At 42.7% G+C, this 19,948-nt stretch overlaps 1 protein-coding gene across 5 annotated transcripts in view; it reads left to right on the top strand.

The window, feature by feature from the left end:
* The window catches only part of LIN28B (lin-28 homolog B), a 139,378-nt gene that overhangs the window by 10,764 nt on the left and 108,666 nt on the right, over positions 1–19,948 (top strand). For 2 of the 5 annotated variants that reach the window (XR_009555374.1, XM_060237531.1), the window contains exons 1-2: positions 6,834–7,182; positions 7,609–7,808. Coding sequence is in view for 4 of the 5 variants with exons in the window: in XM_060237531.1 (XP_060093514.1) it covers positions 7,035–7,182; positions 7,609–7,808 (348 nt within the window). In the remaining variant the exon portion in view is untranslated. Of the gene's footprint in view, positions 1–6,241; positions 6,593–6,833; positions 7,249–7,608; positions 7,809–19,948 lie in introns of those variants that run through there. The other 3 variants (XM_060237552.1, XM_060237545.1, XM_060237538.1) reach the window with 3 other exon arrangements.

Genomic DNA, 19,948 nt, shown 5'->3' on the forward strand with positions numbered 1-19,948 from the left:
GGGTTGTCTTGAAAACGCCGCGTGCAGGGCGCTGAGTGAGAGTGGGGTTGGAACCGTGTCATCTCTTGATGAACGTACGTACGTGTGAGCCCGGAGGTCCGAATTTTAGGCGCAGTATTTTATTTATTTAGCTTTCCGCGGTGTTACATTTTGTCTCTCCACACTTTGCCCTAAACCTTTAAAAAATGTATATCACATTATAGAGCCGCTTATCTCCTCCTTCGAGGTCAGTTCAATAGCAGGTGTCGCTGCTGCAGTTTGATTGTATAGATTACTCGGAAGCAAGTCCGGCTTTGTTCAGTGGAATTGAATCCGGCATGTCGTAGCAACACGCCTTGAATTTTTCTTTGGACAACTGACGCCAGTTCGTTTTGAAGGGCTAACTGGCCTCGAAAGGTATCGCCTCGGTTACTCTAAAGTTTCCTGTTTGGCTGTGAGGACTCTGACCTGCCATTGTAAGCACGTGAAACCTGACACTTCCGTAAAAGGGGGCTAGGGGCTGGAGAGACTAGCCCTGGATCGTGTTTCCCTCTGAAAGTGCAACATTCACAGGTCTCCGGGTTAAATTAACGGAATTGTGTGTGGCTCTTAATATATAGTAGCTGGAACTTTTGAAAAGAAGGAATCGATAATGACTGTACCTCCAGTATCTGACGTTTTTCACTACACGCAATTTGTAACTGGAAAGGTCTGGTAAAAGAATGGTGACTAGCCCGACAGCAAACTTGGAGGCGGGGGAGGTGGGGGGGGGGTTGACGATCGGATTTGTAAATCGTGAAGTGAAATGAATTTTACGGAGCACAATGCGCTTTCAAATGTGCACAATGCGCTGCGTTCTCGGTCGCTACGCATATAGATTTCCATCAAAGTCGCAACTCCTCGTGGAGTTCTTTTGCCCTAATCCCATCGCAGTAAATTGAAACTAGATGTTTGCTGTTTGGCGCCTCCCCTACAGTTCCACAGGTTTGCGCCGCGAACAGTTTGCTCTTGGAAAAATCTAGCCTGTGGTGCAGACGACCGCCCTCAATCACGTGTGTGTGGGGAAAGTGATCCCTGGAGGAGGAGGGCACGTGATGACTCTTCCTAAAGGTCCCTATTTTGTTTCACCCGGGAGGGGTATCCTCCCAGGGATTTATAGTTAAAAGAAGGCGAAGATGACTAAATGCACACTTTCGCCACAGTTAGCCAAAACTAAATTCTTTCTGCAGATTTGAGTTTTTGTATAATCAAAGGTAAATTTCGGATTCTTCGCATCTTTGAAATTTGGTGGCGATAAGAGCCTTCCGGCTGCAGGCTGTCCTCCCTTCCCCCGCCCACAGCCCTCCAGTCAATGTTTATATTGGTCAATTTCCATTCAAATTAGCAGATCTTTCAGGAAAACCTAAACTGAAGCTGCCTCTGTTCTCATTCACCCTCCCACCACCATGCACCCTGACAGCGCAGGTTACTGTGCAAGTTTACTCAGAAGTAAGTACCACTGACTAGACTTTTCCCCAGGTGAGCCACTTTAATGTTTCCAAACTAAGATCGGGTGAAAGAGGTCACATCGCCCATGCGCTTCCAAGAATGGTCAGATCCACTGCATCAAGGCGATTTAATAAGTTATATAATAATAGAGCGAACGATTTACTAAATATTAACTTAACCCACCCGCCCCCTTTTATTAATAGCCATCGAGTGTACATCGCCGTAAACCCCAAGTTATCCTGAAAATGCTGCTTATGTAGCTGAGGCATATTCTCGTCTTTGTCTCGCTGACGTTTTCTGTCATGAAGCAACGAAAAGAACAGTGAGTAGGGGAGAACCCTGCGACCGCTAAGGGGGCAGGATATTCTCTGCAGCTTGTGTACACAGGAAAGCTGGAATTTGGGCTTGTTTTGTTTTTGCAAAACTCTGTTCCGGCACTTGTGAAGAGCTGGAGAGAGCTGTTGACCATGTGCAGAGTGCCTTTCCTTCCAAACCCATCTGAAACTTTCGTCCGAGCCAGGCTTTTGGCGGTGGGTCAGAGTTTCAGCTGTTAAGTAGGAAGCGGCCGGCAGGCTGGTGTAGGTCCTGCTACTGGAGAGCTTTGTTGGGCGCCGGCGCGTCTCGGAGGTCCTCTTCGGATTACCCCAAGGCTAAGCGGCCACTAGGGCCCTCCTGCTCGCGAGACATCTGGGGAGGGGAGGGGAGGGGAGGGGAGGGGATTTGGCTTTTGCCGTCCTCCCCCTAGCTGCTGCGCTGCTGTGGTCTGCTTGAAATCGACACGAGCGGCCAAAACACCCGGGGCGTTTTTATTTGCTTCCAAAGACCAAACGTGGAGCTCCCGTTCCCTCAGTCTGCAGAGCCAGACGGAGGCTAGCGGGGTGCGATTCCTTCGGCAAGGGCTGTGAGTTTTCTTTTGGGGCCGTCTCAAAGAGCCACTGTTTGCTGCTTGGTGGTGAAGCCACCTGAAACGATGGCGGGATGCGTGTCAACTGTCCAGGTCCTGCCCCTGCAAAGGCGCGTTTTGCCTAGAAGCGCGATTTTTGGAAAGATTTTTTTTTGGGGGGGGGGGTGACCAAGAGAAACCGGAAACAACCGCCGCAAGCCGGCCTGCGGGGTTTTGAAGGACCCGTCTTGTGCACGGGGAGGGGGTCTGCACGAATGCCCTCTCAAGCCAACGCGGTCTTATTTGTTGTTGCTATTGTTAAGGTTTGGCTTTTCCATCGACGCCCTTCCCGCAGAACGTTTTAAAGCCGTTGTTCCCGGCTTTGCTGGTCGTGCGTGTGAAAAAGAACAGTTGTGTTAAATGCTAAGTTCTAGTTACTCCCCCCCGCCCCCCCTTTCGAATTCAGAAAGGTCGCTGGAGTTCCCAGCTGGGCTGGGCTCCTTACCTTCCCCCGAACTTAAAAGGCTGCAGTCTTTTGCAGGAAATGAATGAGCCGATAACATCTGACATCGGTGACCAGTCCGCTGACCCCAACCTTAATTCCGCTAATACTGGAGGCCTACAAATTTTAGTCAGGACTGCGGGCAGATCCCAGTGTCGTTTTCTCAAAGGCGGCTTTTGTGGAGCGGAGTTGTTAGGGATCTCCTCGCGCTGACTATTTGCGTGCTTCTCTCGTGTATTTCCGGACGGTTTTTAAAAAGGGGGGGGGGGCGGGGAGTGCAAAAAGTAACCTGGTTCCCCAGCCCCTCCCCCCCCCGAAACAAATTCGAAATTACAAAAATCTCGGGGAAAATATAATAAAGCACAATAGTCCTTGTTTTTCAGAGACGGGTCCTAATTCTTTTTCCCTCCCCATTTTTGCCTTAAAAGTTGTGTGAGTGAAAGCTGTAGCTACTTAGTAGGTTCTGCCCGGGCTCTGTATCCTGTCCTTCCTGCCTTCTTTAATGCACCAAAGAATGCACAGCGTTACATTTCATACACTGAATAACCTGGGGTATATTCTCGGCACAGTCTGTTGTTACTATGTCTTCCTTGCATATCTTTAATTCAGAGGGAGGAGGGGAGGAATCATAGTTCTGTTAAGAGTAAGACAACCTATTCATATTTTCGCTAGAACCCCGAGATCAGAAACGGTTTATCGTTCCTATGAAAATAAGGTTATATGTCAAAGTAAACTACCTCTCTTTGATCTGTGAAATGATAGTGCCAATAAGCATCTGACTGTCTGGACATATTCTCTCATATATGCCAGTAAGCAGCAGGCAATCTGGACATATTCTATGCAACCACTTTTCACTTTTATTTCTAAATTGTTATTTCCATACACATTTGTCCCTTTGTTACTTTTTAAAAAGTTATCAGTAACAAAACTAACACTTATACTGATTGCAGTCAGAATATAAGCCCCTAGGCAGTTTATATTAAACATGCATAGGCTCAGGTTGCATGTCTCTTGGGTTTCAATTAAATGTTCAGGGCAGTCCTGTACATGTTTACTCAGAAGTAAGTCTCCGTGCATTCAATAGTGTTTACTTCCCGGTAAACGTGCATGACATGGAATGGCAGGCTTTTACTGAATGCTGTTTTAGAACAGCGGTATACTTATAAGGAGATGAAGGCGGAGCAGGGGAGGGGCCAAAGCAAGCCGCCGCCTCCTCCTCAGATGGAACGGGCAGCATTGAAATAACTGATAGAACGTTTACGGTTGAGGACTGCAAAGGAATTTCAGGATCTATGTCTACTAGTACTGCCTCATAAAAGTTCTAGGGGGGGATTACTTGTGACAACCTCCGCAGAAGAAATGCTAAAGTGACCACCTTGCTATTCTAGAAGGGAATACAGCCCGAATAAGCGATCCCCCCCCCGCCCTCACAAACTCAGAAAAAAAGGGAGTAAATAGGCCCCTTTAACCAGTCTGGAGACCTTGGCTGTTTGTTTAGACTGTCTGTCGCCAGTTCTAAAACAACAGCGGACAATCCCGCGATTTCAAAAAAGCATATTCAGGGCAAACCAGGCTGAGAGCAGAAGCAAAAATGCATCTTGCACTGAGAGCCCCTGCATCAAGCCCCCCCAGCTTTCAAAACCGACCTGATGAGGAAGTGGGGATGCTGTCCATACTTGATGGGGCCCTCAGCTCTACGGAAACCAGGGTGGCTTCTCAGTAAATAGGCTTAAATTCGGAAAGTTAGCTTAGTACCGACATAGTCCGAGGGATAAGCGATGTGGGGGTCTTGTAGGAGACCCTTTCTCTTTTAAAACAGGCGATCTTCTTTAGACTTTCGTGTGGTCATGTCGTTGCTTGCTACTCACTCTTTAAATTATTTGCCACCATTTATTTTGAAATACATGCCTTGACCAAATCAGGACACCATTATAAGAATTATTATTTAGACTAAGGAGGAGGGATATATGTTGTTTTGGTTACTGACAATTCCTTCTCTGCCTTTTCAGATGTTGTCCATATCAGGAAGCTCTGGCAACTAAGCGTCCTATATACAGGGCAGACTGTGTCCGAGATCTCTCCCTCTTTCCCTCTCCCCCCCCCCCCCGTTGACGATTTAAACTGCAGGCTCCGGGCCCAGCTTTATCCCTCTCCTCTTTGTCTTTCTCCTGCACACCCTCTGTATACTACCACCCGCTCGGTTTCCTGCTCCCTGGCAAATTCTCTCGTCGCATTCTCGTTCCACCAAACTCCCCCCCCCCTTTCGAGAACAATCGTTGCTGATTGAGGTTCACAGTAATGCTAGGCTTGCAAACTGGCCTCTTATTTAGGAAGTCATTAATCACATCCCCTCCCCCGGAACGCGATGGCGGAGGAACCTGTGAAGCTCAACCCTTGGCCCAGGCCCCTCCCCCCCATTCTCTTCCCAAAATGCTTTGAAACGATGGACCGCCTTGCCTTCTGAACCAAAGTAAGGTGCCACTGCGTTTCCGGTAGGCGTTTAATTAAAAAAAAAACACCCACGTTTTGCGAATTGCATTTCACTCCTCTGTAAAATGTGGATACGGTTTCCATAGTTTGTGACCACAGGCATGCACAATACACAGGACTTATAACTATAGGAGAATGTTCCTGGAACTCAGAGCAGTTGGACAGGTTAAAAAGTACACTGTCTAGTTGGACTGACGTTTGGGTTGTTTAAAAGCAGTATTATCATAGGAAAAGTGTGGTTAAGTTGAAACCGAATCGTGTATATGATTTTCTTCGCCCACTTGTTCTACGTAGAGGAACACGTATGGCTAATATCTGGCTGAGGTCTTATAGATAAAAGGGCAAAGATTTCTACCGGTCCTCCAACAGCCATGCCTTACTTAGAAGTAAATCGGTTATCGTCGGTGACGCTTGTATGAACCGTTGCAGTCCTGTGCGCTGTACACGGTCGGAAATAAGCTTCTCTGAACCGGGTTTACCACCGAGTAACTACGCATAGGATCAGGCAGTGGAATAGTTAAAGACCGCAGCCCGTTTCTCCCACATTTCCCTTATTCTAATAGGATACTGAAGTACATTTTTATTTTGCCGGGAGGAAAGTTCCTCTTTAAATAAATAAACGAAACCGACTTTCATTCCGGATAAAACTGTATAACTAGGTGTCAGCTCGCATCCCTAGAGATAAGATCTTTTAACGGCAATAGTTGTGACGGTGTGAGGTGACTCGTCGCGAAAGTGCAGTTTTAAAGACCCACAAGGAAAATATGCAGCTGCGTAGGCAGAGCAGCTATTGCATGCGAGGAGCTCTCGCCGAAATTCCGACGGGGGCACTCCCTCGCCTTCCCCGCGTCATCCGGATCTACGTAGCGAAACGTGCCAATTCGCGGCCAGTCGTGTTTTGAAATTTCGTTGTTCATTCATAAACTATTCCGGTGTTGTCAGGCCCGCTTGGAGTGGCGATTGGCTGCTCCTGACTCTCGGCAAACCCCCTCCGCGGGGCCGGGGCGAAATTAGTCGCAAGGAGGCATGTAATTGACCGAGTCACGTGCACGCAGGGGCCCAGGACCGGAGCGCGAGCAAAGGGGGGGAAAATCAAACGAGGGAAGGCACGTTAGACCATGCGAGCGAAATTGGGGATCGTTCAAAATCAAGATGTTAGGCTGACGCAAAAGACCGCTTCGAGCCAGCCAGGGGGAACTTTCCCTATCGTCACTTTGGAGCAGAGGGCCCGTGGGGCAACATGGCCGAAGGTTAATGTTTTCTCCCCTGTATTGTTTTGGTTCTGTTTACTCTCTTTTGCCTCTCGCTCCCTCCGCTCCCCCTTTTAAAAGCCTCTTTAAAACTGTTGATCTCTCGTAAGAGAGGGAAGGGTCTACGCGGAGAGGGGGGGAGGCCGGCCCCATTGTGGAAGAGATCTTCCAAGTGCTCCGCACCGCCCACTCCGATTCACCCAACTTGAAAAGCTTTCAGAGGGGGCTTTTGTTCCAATTGTTCCTGTGTGATTGAGCAAGCAGTTGCCGGGGGGGAAAGGGGGGCGGCGAAACCTTTGTACACCTGCCCCCCCCTCCCGACTTTAAAGTGATGCCGGACTGAAGGAAAGTGGGAGGGGGAGGGCGACTAGCGTGAGGGGTGGGGAGAGAGGATGAGCGCCCTTGGAAAACAACATACGGCGCTCGCGGCTTCTGCTGCTGGATGGGCCGTTCCAAGTTGTGCAATCGCCTCTTCTCTCGGCTAGGTCGCCCCCTCCTCCTCCTCCTCTCTCGCCTGGCCAGCCGAGGCTCATTCGCCTGCGAATTCCTCTGGGGAGGGATGGGATCGGTGCTCAACCAGCAGTATCCAAGTAAAGTATCGCTTTCTGGGGGTGGTTTGTGTGGCTGAAAGATGGAGTTAAAGGGCAGAATCGCACGTATGTACAGAACAACGTGGGCTAGGCTGCTCTAGGGGTGTGTGTGTGTGTGCATGTGTGCGCGCGTATTGTGTAAAAACAGTCGGGAATGAGTCATAGCTGATGCTGCTCGCTCACCGAGGTTTTGGATTTTTTTTTTTAAACCCCTTTTATTTTATTTACTCCTTTCACGACGTCGGGGGCATTTGTTAATGTCTTTGTGACAATCAGAGAGATGATTTCGTAATGTTTCTACGTGCGTGCATGTTTTTTCTGTTCTCTGAAGCAATAGTTCTTGTACAACCGCCAAGGGGATGTTCCTCGACTTTAACTCTTTGCCTTTGTTGTGTGTTTGTTTTCCACCCTCCTTTCCCAAATCAGCGGGGGCGAGTAAAGGTGGAGATGAGCCCGGGAAATTACCGGAACAAGAGGAGGAGGAGGAAGAGGAGGAGGAATCCCAGATCTTGCACGGAACAGGCCATTGCAAATGGTTTAATGTGCGGATGGGATTCGGATTTATTTCCATGATCAACCGTGAGGGAAGCCCCTTGGAAGCGCCGATTGATGTGTTTGTACACCAAGTAAGCACATTTTTGTTTTCCCCGCCCCGGCTGCCCTCTCTTTGGCTTAGACCACGTTTGCTCAGTGAATTTCATGCGGTCTTAAAAAAACAATGGTGGTCTGCGTCTTTGGGTTGGTATTTGTACATGTACTTTTTAAAACAAAAATCCCTATTTTTTCATATCCCATGTAAAAAAAAACTGCTTGTGAAACACCATTGGTGTTTCCTCCTCCCCCCCCCCGCCCCCATACAAATTTTTCTCTTTCTCTGAATTAAATTGAGTGCTTTTTGTTTGTTTCTGGTCTGTCCAGGCTGTGATCGATTCCTCTCACAATGATAGGGGGGAAAGCCATGCACCATGAATGACAAATAACTTTCTCTAGCTTAAAAATGATTGCGATGCTTTTGACTAAATTGGCCCTAGACAATTAGGCACCATTTGTGGGTTGCTGTTTTTTTTAAATGCCTTCATATTTAGATCAATTGGTAGAATGTGAGTTTTAATTCCACCACAGGTCAGAATGAAAACATAGTAGAATATGGTTAATCTGATTACTGTTTTGTGCAGTTAAATGGGGGGTGGGAATATATTGTTGGTTACTGTCTCTCTGTAAAGGAAACAGGGTTCAAGCATGAAGTGTTCAGAGGTAGCTACTGAAAATTTTAAAAAGTTACATATGACTTAACATGACTGACTTGCATATTGCATATTGATTGTTATAGGTGCATATTGACCGTTATAAATTATGTTTGTGTGAAAGCTGTCAAAGCTGCATTTAATTGTGATGTGTTTGGATGTTTCTTATTAAGCCCTAAAACCAGTAGTTGAATTCTGAAATTGCCCTTATTTATTTTGTTTTCATTACAACACTTTCAGTGCAGTAAAGTTAAGTTTGTACAGAATGCAAGAAGGATAACACTAGGCATATTTACTTAAAGCCCTTCCGATTTTCACGAAGACCTTTAATTTCCCATGTGTGTGCTATAGGATTAGATTCACTGTGACTGCAGAGTGTTGAGGCTAAGAACAACTAAAGTTTTGTAGTCATGGTGATTGTTATATTAAGATTATGGGCAACATATTCAACAGTTTCTTTCTCGAAAACCCAGCTTAAGCCAAGTGTATTCATATGTATGTTTTTATGGGAATTTATAACTGGTTGACTTGAAGGTGACTTGCTGAAATTCTAAATTCATTTACAAAGAGAGTAGATGTGTAGAATTCAGAGGAGCTACTTTTGAGTAAATGTAGGACTGCAGTTAGGATCAATGTTCCCTCTAAGCTGTGGAATCTTGTGAGCAAAAATTCTTTGTGAGCTACGGGCATTAATGTTGTGTGCAAGCTATTTGGCTGCTGTATGAATTAGTTTGCTCTGGGGCTATCCTTCCTGAGCTAAGACAAAAATGTGTGAGCCAGAGGCTTAAAAACTGAACTAGCTCAGTTTAGAGGGAACACTGGTTAGGATTACAGCTCTTCGGTATTGTTGTTTGGATGGTGGACTGGGTTAAAATATGTTTTAAAATATATCTATATGTGCGCACACACACACACACACATATGTTTTTTATTAGCAATTATAAGATGCAAAGCTACTGAAACTGTTGTCAGTATAGATTAATAGCTGTTTCTGTTTGTTGCCCTTGCACCTCTTTAGATCACTGCATTTTACAATCACATATGTGTAAGAACTGAAAACTTTTATATGCCCCTAATTGCATGCCATTATTTTCTTTGCTCTTTGTTGCATGAACTAGAAATGCCAACCTGATTGATAACCTTGGAAAATGTGATACATTTTGTGCAGCAGTTCCAAACTCTTTATACTAGAGCTGCAGTGAAATCACTAGGCCATATCTACACTAGGCCAGGAAGAAGTAAAAGGAATGTATTTGCGCAACTGCTGCACATTCAGTTGGGCTGTGCTTCCTGGCCTCAGTGTTACTGTTTGTATTGCTGAAAAAGACATGGTGCTTGTCCACACAGTAGCTTTATCCTCTTTGGCAGTTAGAAGTCCCGCAGCAAAATGGAAAAGCAGAGTTTTAGCTTGACGTCATCTTTCCATGTGTGTACATTCCTCCTTTAGATACTCGACAATGTGTCCAGGAATTAGGGTTGCCAAGTCCAATTCAAGAAATATCTGGGGACTTTGGGGGTGAAGCCAGGAGACTTTGGGTGTGGAGTCAGGAGACATTGGGGGCAGAGCCAAGAGCAAAGGTGTGACAAGCATAATTGCACTTCAAAGGGAGTTCTGGCCATCACATTTAACGGGATAGCACACCTTTTAAAATGCTTTCCTTCCATAGGAAATAATGATGGATAGGGGCACCCTTTTGGGAGGCTCATAGAATTGGACCCCTTGATCCAATCATTTTGAAACTTGGGGATTATTTTGGGGAGGGACACTGAATGCTATACTAAAAATTTGGTGGCTCTACCTCAAAAAAACAGCCCCCCCCGAGAGCCCCCGATACTCATGGATCAATTCCCCATTATTCCCTATGGGAATCGTTCTCCATAGGGAATAATTTCCCAGTAGACATTGCCCCCCCTGCCGCTTTCTGATTACCCTAAAGGGGTGGGGAGGGCCTCCAAACCTGGGGATTGGCAACCCCCCCCCTCTCTCTGTCTCTCTCTGGTTCCTCCACAACGACATCCGAAAAGAACAGGGGCTATGCTTCTCTCTCTCTCTCACACACACACACACTCTCACTTGTTCTGAAGCAAAAGCAAAACAAACCAAGGGACTGTGTTGCTAACCCTTTCCATGAAGTACTTCCTGCTCAACGTGAAAGGCACACAGACTCACGCACATTTGCAGGTTTCTAAACCTTCCCAAGATCTGTTTGCAGGTTTCTAAACCTCCCCGAGATCTAGACCGGTTGTGGGGGCGGGGCTTCCCTCACTGGCCAGTTGGCTGGGGGCGAGGGGAAGCCTGTAAAACCGGGGGATCCCCCGCTGGACCTGAGGATTGGGAAGCCTACCAGTAATGGATTGTGACACATGGTGTATCAAAAAGAGTTTAAACCAGGGCTTTTTTTAAAGAAAAAGCCCAGCAGGAACTCATTTGCATATTAGGCCACACCCCTTGACACCAAGCCAACCAGAACTGTGTTCCTGTGCATTTCTGCTCAAATAAAAGCCCTGGTTTAAACCATCTGTGAGGAACCTAGCTTTTTGTATACTTTTTTCAATTTGAAAAATGTGAATGTTCTTGAAAGGTTTATATCAACGCAGTTTGCATCTTCTCAAATGCTTTATTTTAAATACAATGAAGCAGGTTAAATGTATTTTACAGATGCAGAGATGAGGAAGAGAACCATTGTTGATAAACTTGTATTTCATCTCTTTATTAATGACACATATGAAATAGCTTCCACAGAGAGTGACATTCCAGTCATTTTCACAGGAGGCAGTTCCCACATACAGCTGTGTGTCATACTGATGGGTGATCAGGAAGTGTAAATGAATGCAGATGAACCTGCCCAGTGACTATGGAATTCAGGAATGTCATGTTAAGCATATGATATCTGGACATGGTTCAGTGAACCAACATGGTTATAAGGTTATTTCCTAAATTAGCTTCATTTCAGTGAGATTTCCATTTGTTTCAAATGTTGATGGGATTCAGGATGTAAAAACAAGTAATCTGAATACAAGAGAGAGAGATCTGAAATACAGAGGAATCTGTTGTTAGTAATATGCATACCAATAATATTTTCATCTATTTTCTTCCCCTGAATACTTGTTGTTAATGTTTCTGAATGCTTATACAGCATTTTGATCTGTGCTTTGTGTGGTATTTTGTGGAAAGGTACTGAATAGATTTTCAGGGCTTCATTTCTGCAGAGGTGTTGTAATATTATGTTAATGATTTGGATCAATTAAAAGCAAGGTAAGCTTGGAAAAAACGTAACTGGTACATAGCCTATTAAAAAATAGCTGTAAAGATTTCCATTTATGCGTTAAGAAGGTTCTTAGAGTGAGTGAACTCTCTAAAGAGGGTTGAAATGGCTTTACTATGTCCCCAGATAATGGACCATTGAATCAGAAGTAGATAGTAATATTTTTTTACAAACAAAAATTATAACTAAAATATCACTTCATATAGCACTTTGCTGTAGGCAAATGTTATATCTAATGTTTATTCCTAAAATGTTTTCAAAGGTGGGGGGGAGCTCAAGATCCCTATCTATATTTTTAAAAGCAATGGAATTGATGTTAATTGAACATACCGTATTTTTCGCACCATAAGACGCACTTGTCTCCCAGCCGCCCTGAGCCTGCTTCGGCGGGGAGGGCGGGATGCAAATAAAATTATTATTATTATTATTATTATTATTATTATTATTATTATTCCCCCCCCAAAAAAAAAAGTGTGTGGGGGGGAGTGTGTGCGTCTTATGGAGCGAAGGTACCGTACGTACCTTCCTCCGGGGGGAGGGGGGGCACAATCCGCTGCCTCCGTCCTGGCGCTTCCCCGCGCCTGCCTGCCTGGCTCCAGCTCTGACGCTTACAGCAAGCGCCAGGATCGCTCCCTCTGCCCTCCGATCCCAGCGCTTGCTTTAAGTATCAGCGCTGAAGCCATGCAAACAGGCAGGGAGAAAGCACGCCGCCCCCTCCATAGCCGGCGCTCGCGAAGCGCTGGGTTTGCGGAGGGGCCAGGTGCTTCCCTCTGTGCCTGTCTGCCTGGCTTCAGTTGCTGCTTATAGCAAGCGCTGGGATCGGAGGGCAGAGGGAGCGATCCTGGCGCTTGCTGTAAGCATCAGCTGAAGCCAGGCAGACAGGCATGGAGGAAGCACCCGCCCCCTCTGCAAACCCAGCGCTTCGCGAGTGCCGGCTGTGGAGGAGGCGGCGTGCTTTCTCCATGCCTGCGTGCCTGGCTGGGAGACGAGCGGCGAGATCGCTCCCTCCGCCCCCACCGCAAACCCAGCACTTCGCAGGGAGCGATCTTGCTGCTTGTTTGCCAGCCAGGCACGCAAGCGCGGGGGAAGCAAGCCGGCGCCTGCGTGCCTGGCTGGGAGACAAGCGGCAAGATCGCTCCCTGCGAAGTGCTGGGTTTGCGGTGGGGGCGGAGGGAGTGATCTCGCCGCTTGTCTCCCAGCCAGGCACCTGAGTCTAATGGTCCGGAGCGTCCAATGGACCGAAAAATACGGTAGTCACCTGCAGGGGGTTTTTTGCATTTATTGTAAGAAGAAAAACCTGAAATAAGTATAGTTGGTTGTTGATGCAAAATGGACAGGAGAGTTGCATTTTCTTGAAAGCAAGTTCTGGGAGAGGAATCTTATACAGTGATGGGTATGTCAGAGAATTCCAAGTCCAAGCATTTTCCGTTGCTTCTGTTTAAATGAAAAAGGGATGTTAATTTTCAGTTAACTGATACAATCTCTAAAGTTTTATCTGATGTACAGTGTAATCCCAAATAGAACTACACTCTCCTAAGCCCATTGATTTCAATGGATGTAGAAGAAGGGTCTAATTCTGTTTATGGTTGCTTTAATGCAGCTGAGATTGCTGGTCCATGGTGTCTAGAACAAATGCTGGTCCATGGTGTCTCGAAATTGGCATGATTTTTAACATTGGGCAGACATATAAACAGCTATTTATAGTTGTCCATGTTCAAAGGATTTGCTTAGGTAGGAGCAGGACTAAAGCCCAGATATTTTATGTTGCACAATCCTGGTTGCATTTACAAAGGAGTCAGTTTAGAATGACTTCAGATGTTGGGAAGAGACAGTGCCAGAGAAAGTATTGTGTCTCATTTAACAAGTATTGTGTCTCATTGGAAATAGTGAGTAATGATGCTGCTTTCTCTGCTTTGAATGTTCTTTTACTCACAAGTAAATGTACTTAATCACTTTAAATACTTCCATGAAAATAATCACAGAATTCTACAGTGCAGCTGAGCATGTTGGTTTGGAAGTTACCATGTTCAATTCAATTGATCTTTCTAACTGTGAGAAGCTTTGGAAATGTAGTCAAATTCCCTGTGAATTTAGGTTCTTTAAATCCCTTTGTTGGCATTTTGGCACACACAAAGTAGCAGGTTTCTGGCTGCCTGGGGAGAAAAAATGTCCCACCCCTTTAATGGAAGGATGTTATCTCCATGCCATGAAAAGCTTCATCTGCTCATTGCCACATATTAAGTCTCTATTAAAGAGAAAGTGCATTTTTCTGTGGGCCTGTTAAGAATCCAGGTTAGAGATTTTTGGTTTTATTTCTGCCAACTTAAAAAAAACAAAAACACCTGTTCAGATTTTCTGAATGCATGTGACCAGTGTGTTCAGCATCCGGAACCCAATTTTTCTCTATTGAAAAAGAAACAAATAGATTATTTGGATCTGGGATGTTTAAAAGACCTTTATAAAGCTTTATTGACAGCATTCAAAACTGGCAGGCAACGTATATTGAATCTGGTTTTTAACACAGTATGTCTGGGGAACATTAGCTTAGCTAATAGGGGAGATCATCTTAAACAGTGGAAACTACCATTTTAGATTATCAGGCTGCTCTGAAGGTGTCTGAAGGTGAAAGGAGATGTTCTCAACAACCCATTATAATTGTATAATTCATAAAGTGATTACTGGTGTTTGTAACTCCAAGAAGTTCCATCTTTGTTTCTGAAGATTACACAGTTCAGTTATTTTTTTGGCGGATGAGTTTTCCTATAACAAACAGTACACCTTTATCCTTGTATTTGAAGCCTGGTAACTTGTTCTTTATAACTTTTTGATGTCTTTGAATGAAATAGCTGCTGTTTGAATCCATAGCACTAACCATCTCAAGTATTTTGATGTGGCCAAAAATATTGCTAAATGTCTCTGCAATTTTTTTTCACTTTGTCACTTGTATTCCCAGAAATCCACTAGGAGTTAAAATCATTACTTTTGGTAGAAATACATTGAAACAGTGATGTGAAATTTACTTGTAAAAAGCATCGCACTTACCCTTCACATTTCTATTAATAATTAAGCATCTTGAATATTCAGTATTACAAGTGAGCTTACAAACTATTATTTTGTATATTTTATTAGCTCTTTTCAAAGAGGTCTAGTTATTATAAATATCGCTGGAGTCATACTGTACTGGCTTTTAAGTATCTTGTATTTTAATATAGAATAGTTATCTTCAATTATTCTCTTTTGTTTTGCATACTCTGGTTTGTACTCTAACAGACTGCTTAAATCCAAGTAGAGAACTTGTGCATAGAATGTTTATGGAAAAAACCAATAATTTGTTCTGACCTTGAAACAATCACAAAATTTAGGTTACTTTAGCTTTGAATGAATGCAACTTTTTTTTGCAATAGTTTTGGAATTAAAAGGGACCAGAATAGAGGATGATTTTGAATTTAGAGTGATGCTGTTCTGACTTTGAGGATACATCTAGATGTGTTTTATGGAAATTAATTGGAGTATCTGTCACTGGTGAAGTACACATTTCCAGTGTTGATAGCTCACTGACTGTTTCTAGTCTACAAGTATATCAAGATTCATGTACCTTCTGCCATCTGAGATGCTTCCTGACATGTTTGCTGGCTCTCTGCCAGGATTGCTCCTGGGAGCACCTTGAGTATGCTATGTCATGTGTTTGAAAATATGTTGAACACTAACAGTACACAGCCATGTATCCACAAACTGTATCATAACTCATATTGTAAAATACATGGTATAACTTCCTTCTGAGTGCTGAATTCTTTGTTAAAAACACACCCATATTTACAGATGCAAGCACAATCAGATATTTGGGATTTAGGAATGGACAAATATTGGGTTAATTTAAGTCTACGATGTAAAACATCTGCCTGACCAACACAAGGATTTTGTAGTCACGCTGAGTATGTCCGGTGTCTATTTCTAGAGATATATTTATACACTTTGGGGTCCTTTGTAATTTAACTTGTAAAGGAGAATTTGATGTTGAATATAAAATACTGGATACTAAGTAGAAAACTTAATATTAACCATCAATACGTTTTGAGGTGGTTCTGTAACATAGCATATGTTTTGGTATCATCTTTATTGTTTTAACTTCCCTGATTTACCAAGGAGATCCATCACAAACTGACTTTGCTGAAACAAAGTATCAAGAAGGATAGCTTGAGTACTTTTTAAATGATTAAACTTTCTCTTCCCATTTTAATGGACTTTATGTATGCATATCCTTAGTAATTGATCAGATGTTGGAAAAGCTCCTTGCTGAGCAGAAGTTTTGAACTGAATGCAACTGAGAAAGTTATCTAAGTGCAAAACAGCATTTATTAATGTATGGAACTGCTCTGATAGATCTGAAGTTATAACAAAAGAGCCATGTCTAGTTGTACAAATATTGACTGAAAGGATATGGAAGTTGGTCATAACCTGAACAAAATGTGGCACTAGTGGCTCCACTATCTAAGAGGCAGGACATTAAGCTGAAAAATATGGTGCTGCTGAGATGTGAGCATGAGGTCAGCCAAACTCTCTATTGATGCCTTTGTGTGTATATTATTTTAAAATATTTATATAACTTTCTCTTGTGGCTCAAAGCAGCTTACAATTCCAAAGTTAAAAACATAGTACAGTAAAACCCCTTCTACTCCACTCCCAGTGTCAGCAGCGTAAACACCATTAAAGTCTTTCTCAAATAAAATGGCCTTACAGTGCTTCCTAAAACAACTTCTAAAGATGGGATTCCCCTCACTGCTTCAGAGACCCCTTTCCACAAGTTGGGAGGTAATATAGAACATAAATGATGTCATTTCTCACCAAAAATAAGGGAGCAACTAGAAGATGGCCTACAGATGCCTGTAGTTCATATATTATTTCAGATATGAGGATTCAAGGCCATAAAGAGTTTTAAAAGTTATTACCACACCCTTGAATTGAACTCTGAAACAAACTGGCAGCAAGTGTAACAGTTGTAAAATAAAAAAGATGTTCTGTCTGCTAGCCTCTGACGGTAATTAGGCTGCCACATTCTTAACCAGTTGTAATTTTTGAATTGTCTTCAAGAGCAGTCTAATTTATAACATGTTACAGTAGTCCAAATCACAGAAACATAGATTAGTGTGGGCAGGCCAGATAAGTCTGACAAAACTAGCAAACTTAACACAGCTAATAGAAGGCACTCTTTACCATCACAGCACCTTACTCTTCAAACAGCAAGACTGGGTCTAAGAGCTTTCCAAGCTTTTAACCTGCTCTGTAAAAGTTCACTCCACTCAAAATAAGTGGATTCAGTCTGCCAAAGCTGTCAGCGATTTTACTAATCAATTTACTGAATTTGGGGTACAATCCTGACTGTTAACAGCAGTGAACAATGATTTGTTACAATGGTATAATGTGACAATTGGTGTAATGGTACAATTTGACAGGATAACTGAAGATTCATCTTTGGTATTTATATAGTATATAGCAGCGGTCCCCAACCATTTTAGCACCAGGGACCGGTATTGTGGAAGGCAATTTTTCCACAGATCGGGTGGGGGGATGGTTTTGGATGATACAATTGTGCACTGTATTTTAGTGTGATGGTTAAATGTGAGGACTCTTGTCTGGGGGAACTGGGTTTGGTTCCCCACTCCTCCACTTGCAGCTGCTGGAATTGCCTGGGGTCAGCTGCTGTGAGAGCCCTCTCAGCCCCACCCACCTCACCGGGTGTCTGTTGTGGGGGAAGAAGACATAGGAGATTGTAAGCCACTTAGTCTCTGATTCAGGAAGAAGGGCGGGGTATAATCCAATGTCATCTTCTTATTATTACTGCATTGTAATATATAATGAAATAATTATACAACTCATGGAATTTAATAGTATAAATGCCTTGGTTTTCTACAAGCAAAATTGCAACTATTCCAGACACTTGTGAAAAGACACCATAATCTTGCAGCCAGTGATCCCTCAACATATGTATCTTAAGTTTTACCATTTGAAAAGTAAAAGAGAAAAGCTGAAAACAGAACTTTTGTAGTAAACATATCCAAATGTGTATGATGATTTGGACAGACAGTCACAATAGGAATATGCAACAAAAAATGCAAACTAGTGACCAATTTACTAAGAAGTATATAGAAATCAGTCCAAATGTCCAAAACATGTATATTCAAGTCCCAAAGTAGTGTGGTGACAAGCCAATTGATTAAGTACTTGTTTCTTTCTAGTCTTCATCAGACCTGGGACCACTAACAAAAGAAAATATTATACAAAAATATCAGAAGGACATTCAGACACCACCAACCCTCTTCCAGTGAAAAAATATATCATACTTACATATTGATTCCATTATATAGATATTTTACACAATTTTCAAAAAAGAGGGAAACATCTCATTTACAGCTGTCATTACACTAACACCACAAACTATATCACAGCAGATATGACATACAAAATATTCCATACAAAGAACATCAGATCCCATAATTTATACAGGCAAATTATGCTCAGCACTCATAATATTATAAAGAAGACCATTAATAAAAAGCATGTCAAATCATTGGTCATATTTAGTCCATATGGAGAAATGCAATTCAACTGGTGTATCCAGTATGCCTCTTTTTCCAGCAGAATCTTGTGCACGTCTTCATTTCTGTCTGTTTGTTCATATATGTATAAGGTGAAAAAACAAAAATCTTCACAGTCATTTTATGCAAAAGAATCATGACTGTGAAGATTTTTGTTTTTTCACCTTATACAAATATGAACAAACATAGAAATGAAGACGTGCACAAGATCCTGCTGGAAAAAAGAGGCATACTGGATACACCAGTTGAATTGTATTTCTCCATATGGACTGAATATGACCAATAATTTGACATGTTTTTTATGAATGGTCTTCTATATAATATGAGTGCTGTGCATAATTTGCCTGTATAAATTATGGGATTTGATATTCTTTGTATGGAATATTTTGTATGTCGTATCTGCTGTGGTATAGTTTGTGGTGTTTGTGTCTTTTAGCATGTTGCATTAGAAATATGTTACTTTACCTTTAAGAGGTTTGTGTAATGGCAGCTGTAAATGAGATGTTTGCCTTTTTAAACATGTTAGTTGCACCATTACGGTGCGCCAGAAGCCACATACTGAGCTGTAGCCGATGTGAAATTGCTGCTGGAGATGCTCCGCATCCCTCTTTTTTGAAAATTGTGTAAAGAATCTATATAATTGAATCAATATGTAACTATGATATATTTTTTCACTGGAAGAGGGTTGGTGGTGTCTGAATGTCCTTCTGATATTTTTGTATAATATTTTCTTTTGTTAGTGGTCCCAGGTCTGATGAAGACTGGAAAGAAATAAGTACTTAATCAATTGGCTTGTCACCACACTACTTTGGGACTTGAATGTACATGTTTTGGACTGATTTCTATATACTTCTTAGTAAATTGGTCACTAGCTTGCATTTTTTGTTGTGTTATCCATTATAGGGACCTCTCTCAGATTGTATTCTATTCCACAATAGGAATATGAGCATACTTGGGCATCAAGTTAAAGTTTATAATATTGAAAACATTGACCAATCCATTAATGTATTATCAAGTACATAATATCATTTAATTATTGCCAAAATTATCACATTTGAAAAACCATAAGTTTATGTCTGTTATATAGAAGAATTACCCTGAAGGATTTATGCTCCAAAGCATCTGATGTTGGGAGATTTGACTCACAAATGCTTATGTTGGAATAATTTTTCTTAGTTTTCATTCTGTTACTGGGCATCTGTTTTATTTACACAGCAATTATGGTTTTGTGTAAAACTCATTATTGATGAGGGTTGGATCTGTCATAAATGGGACTTTGTGGGGCTGGGCTATGCATGTCATAAAATGTAATGTCAGGCAGTGGAGATGTAAATTTAGAAACACAATTAAATATATTATTTTTAACTTAAAATATAAACGTGCTTCAAACTTGCAATATTTTGTTTAAAATGAAAAGGTGGGGAGTAGTGGGATTTGGCAATGCAATTTTAAAGATAAAACATAAAGAAAAAGCACAAGGATCACAGCAGAAACTTAAAATATAAAATATTCTGAGCCTAGGAAAACATGAAATTGCTGGGCATTTCAAGCTTCTCACCCCCTGCCCCTTGGTCTATTCAAATTGGCAGTGACTCTCCAGTTTAATATCTCCTTTTGGCTGTGGGTTCCTAGGTTAGAGTACTCACTAGGCACCAGTTCTCAG

Source organism: Heteronotia binoei, chromosome 1, assembly GCF_032191835.1.
Source record: "Heteronotia binoei isolate CCM8104 ecotype False Entrance Well chromosome 1, APGP_CSIRO_Hbin_v1, whole genome shotgun sequence".
NCBI lineage: Eukaryota > Metazoa > Chordata > Lepidosauria > Squamata > Gekkonidae > Heteronotia > Heteronotia binoei.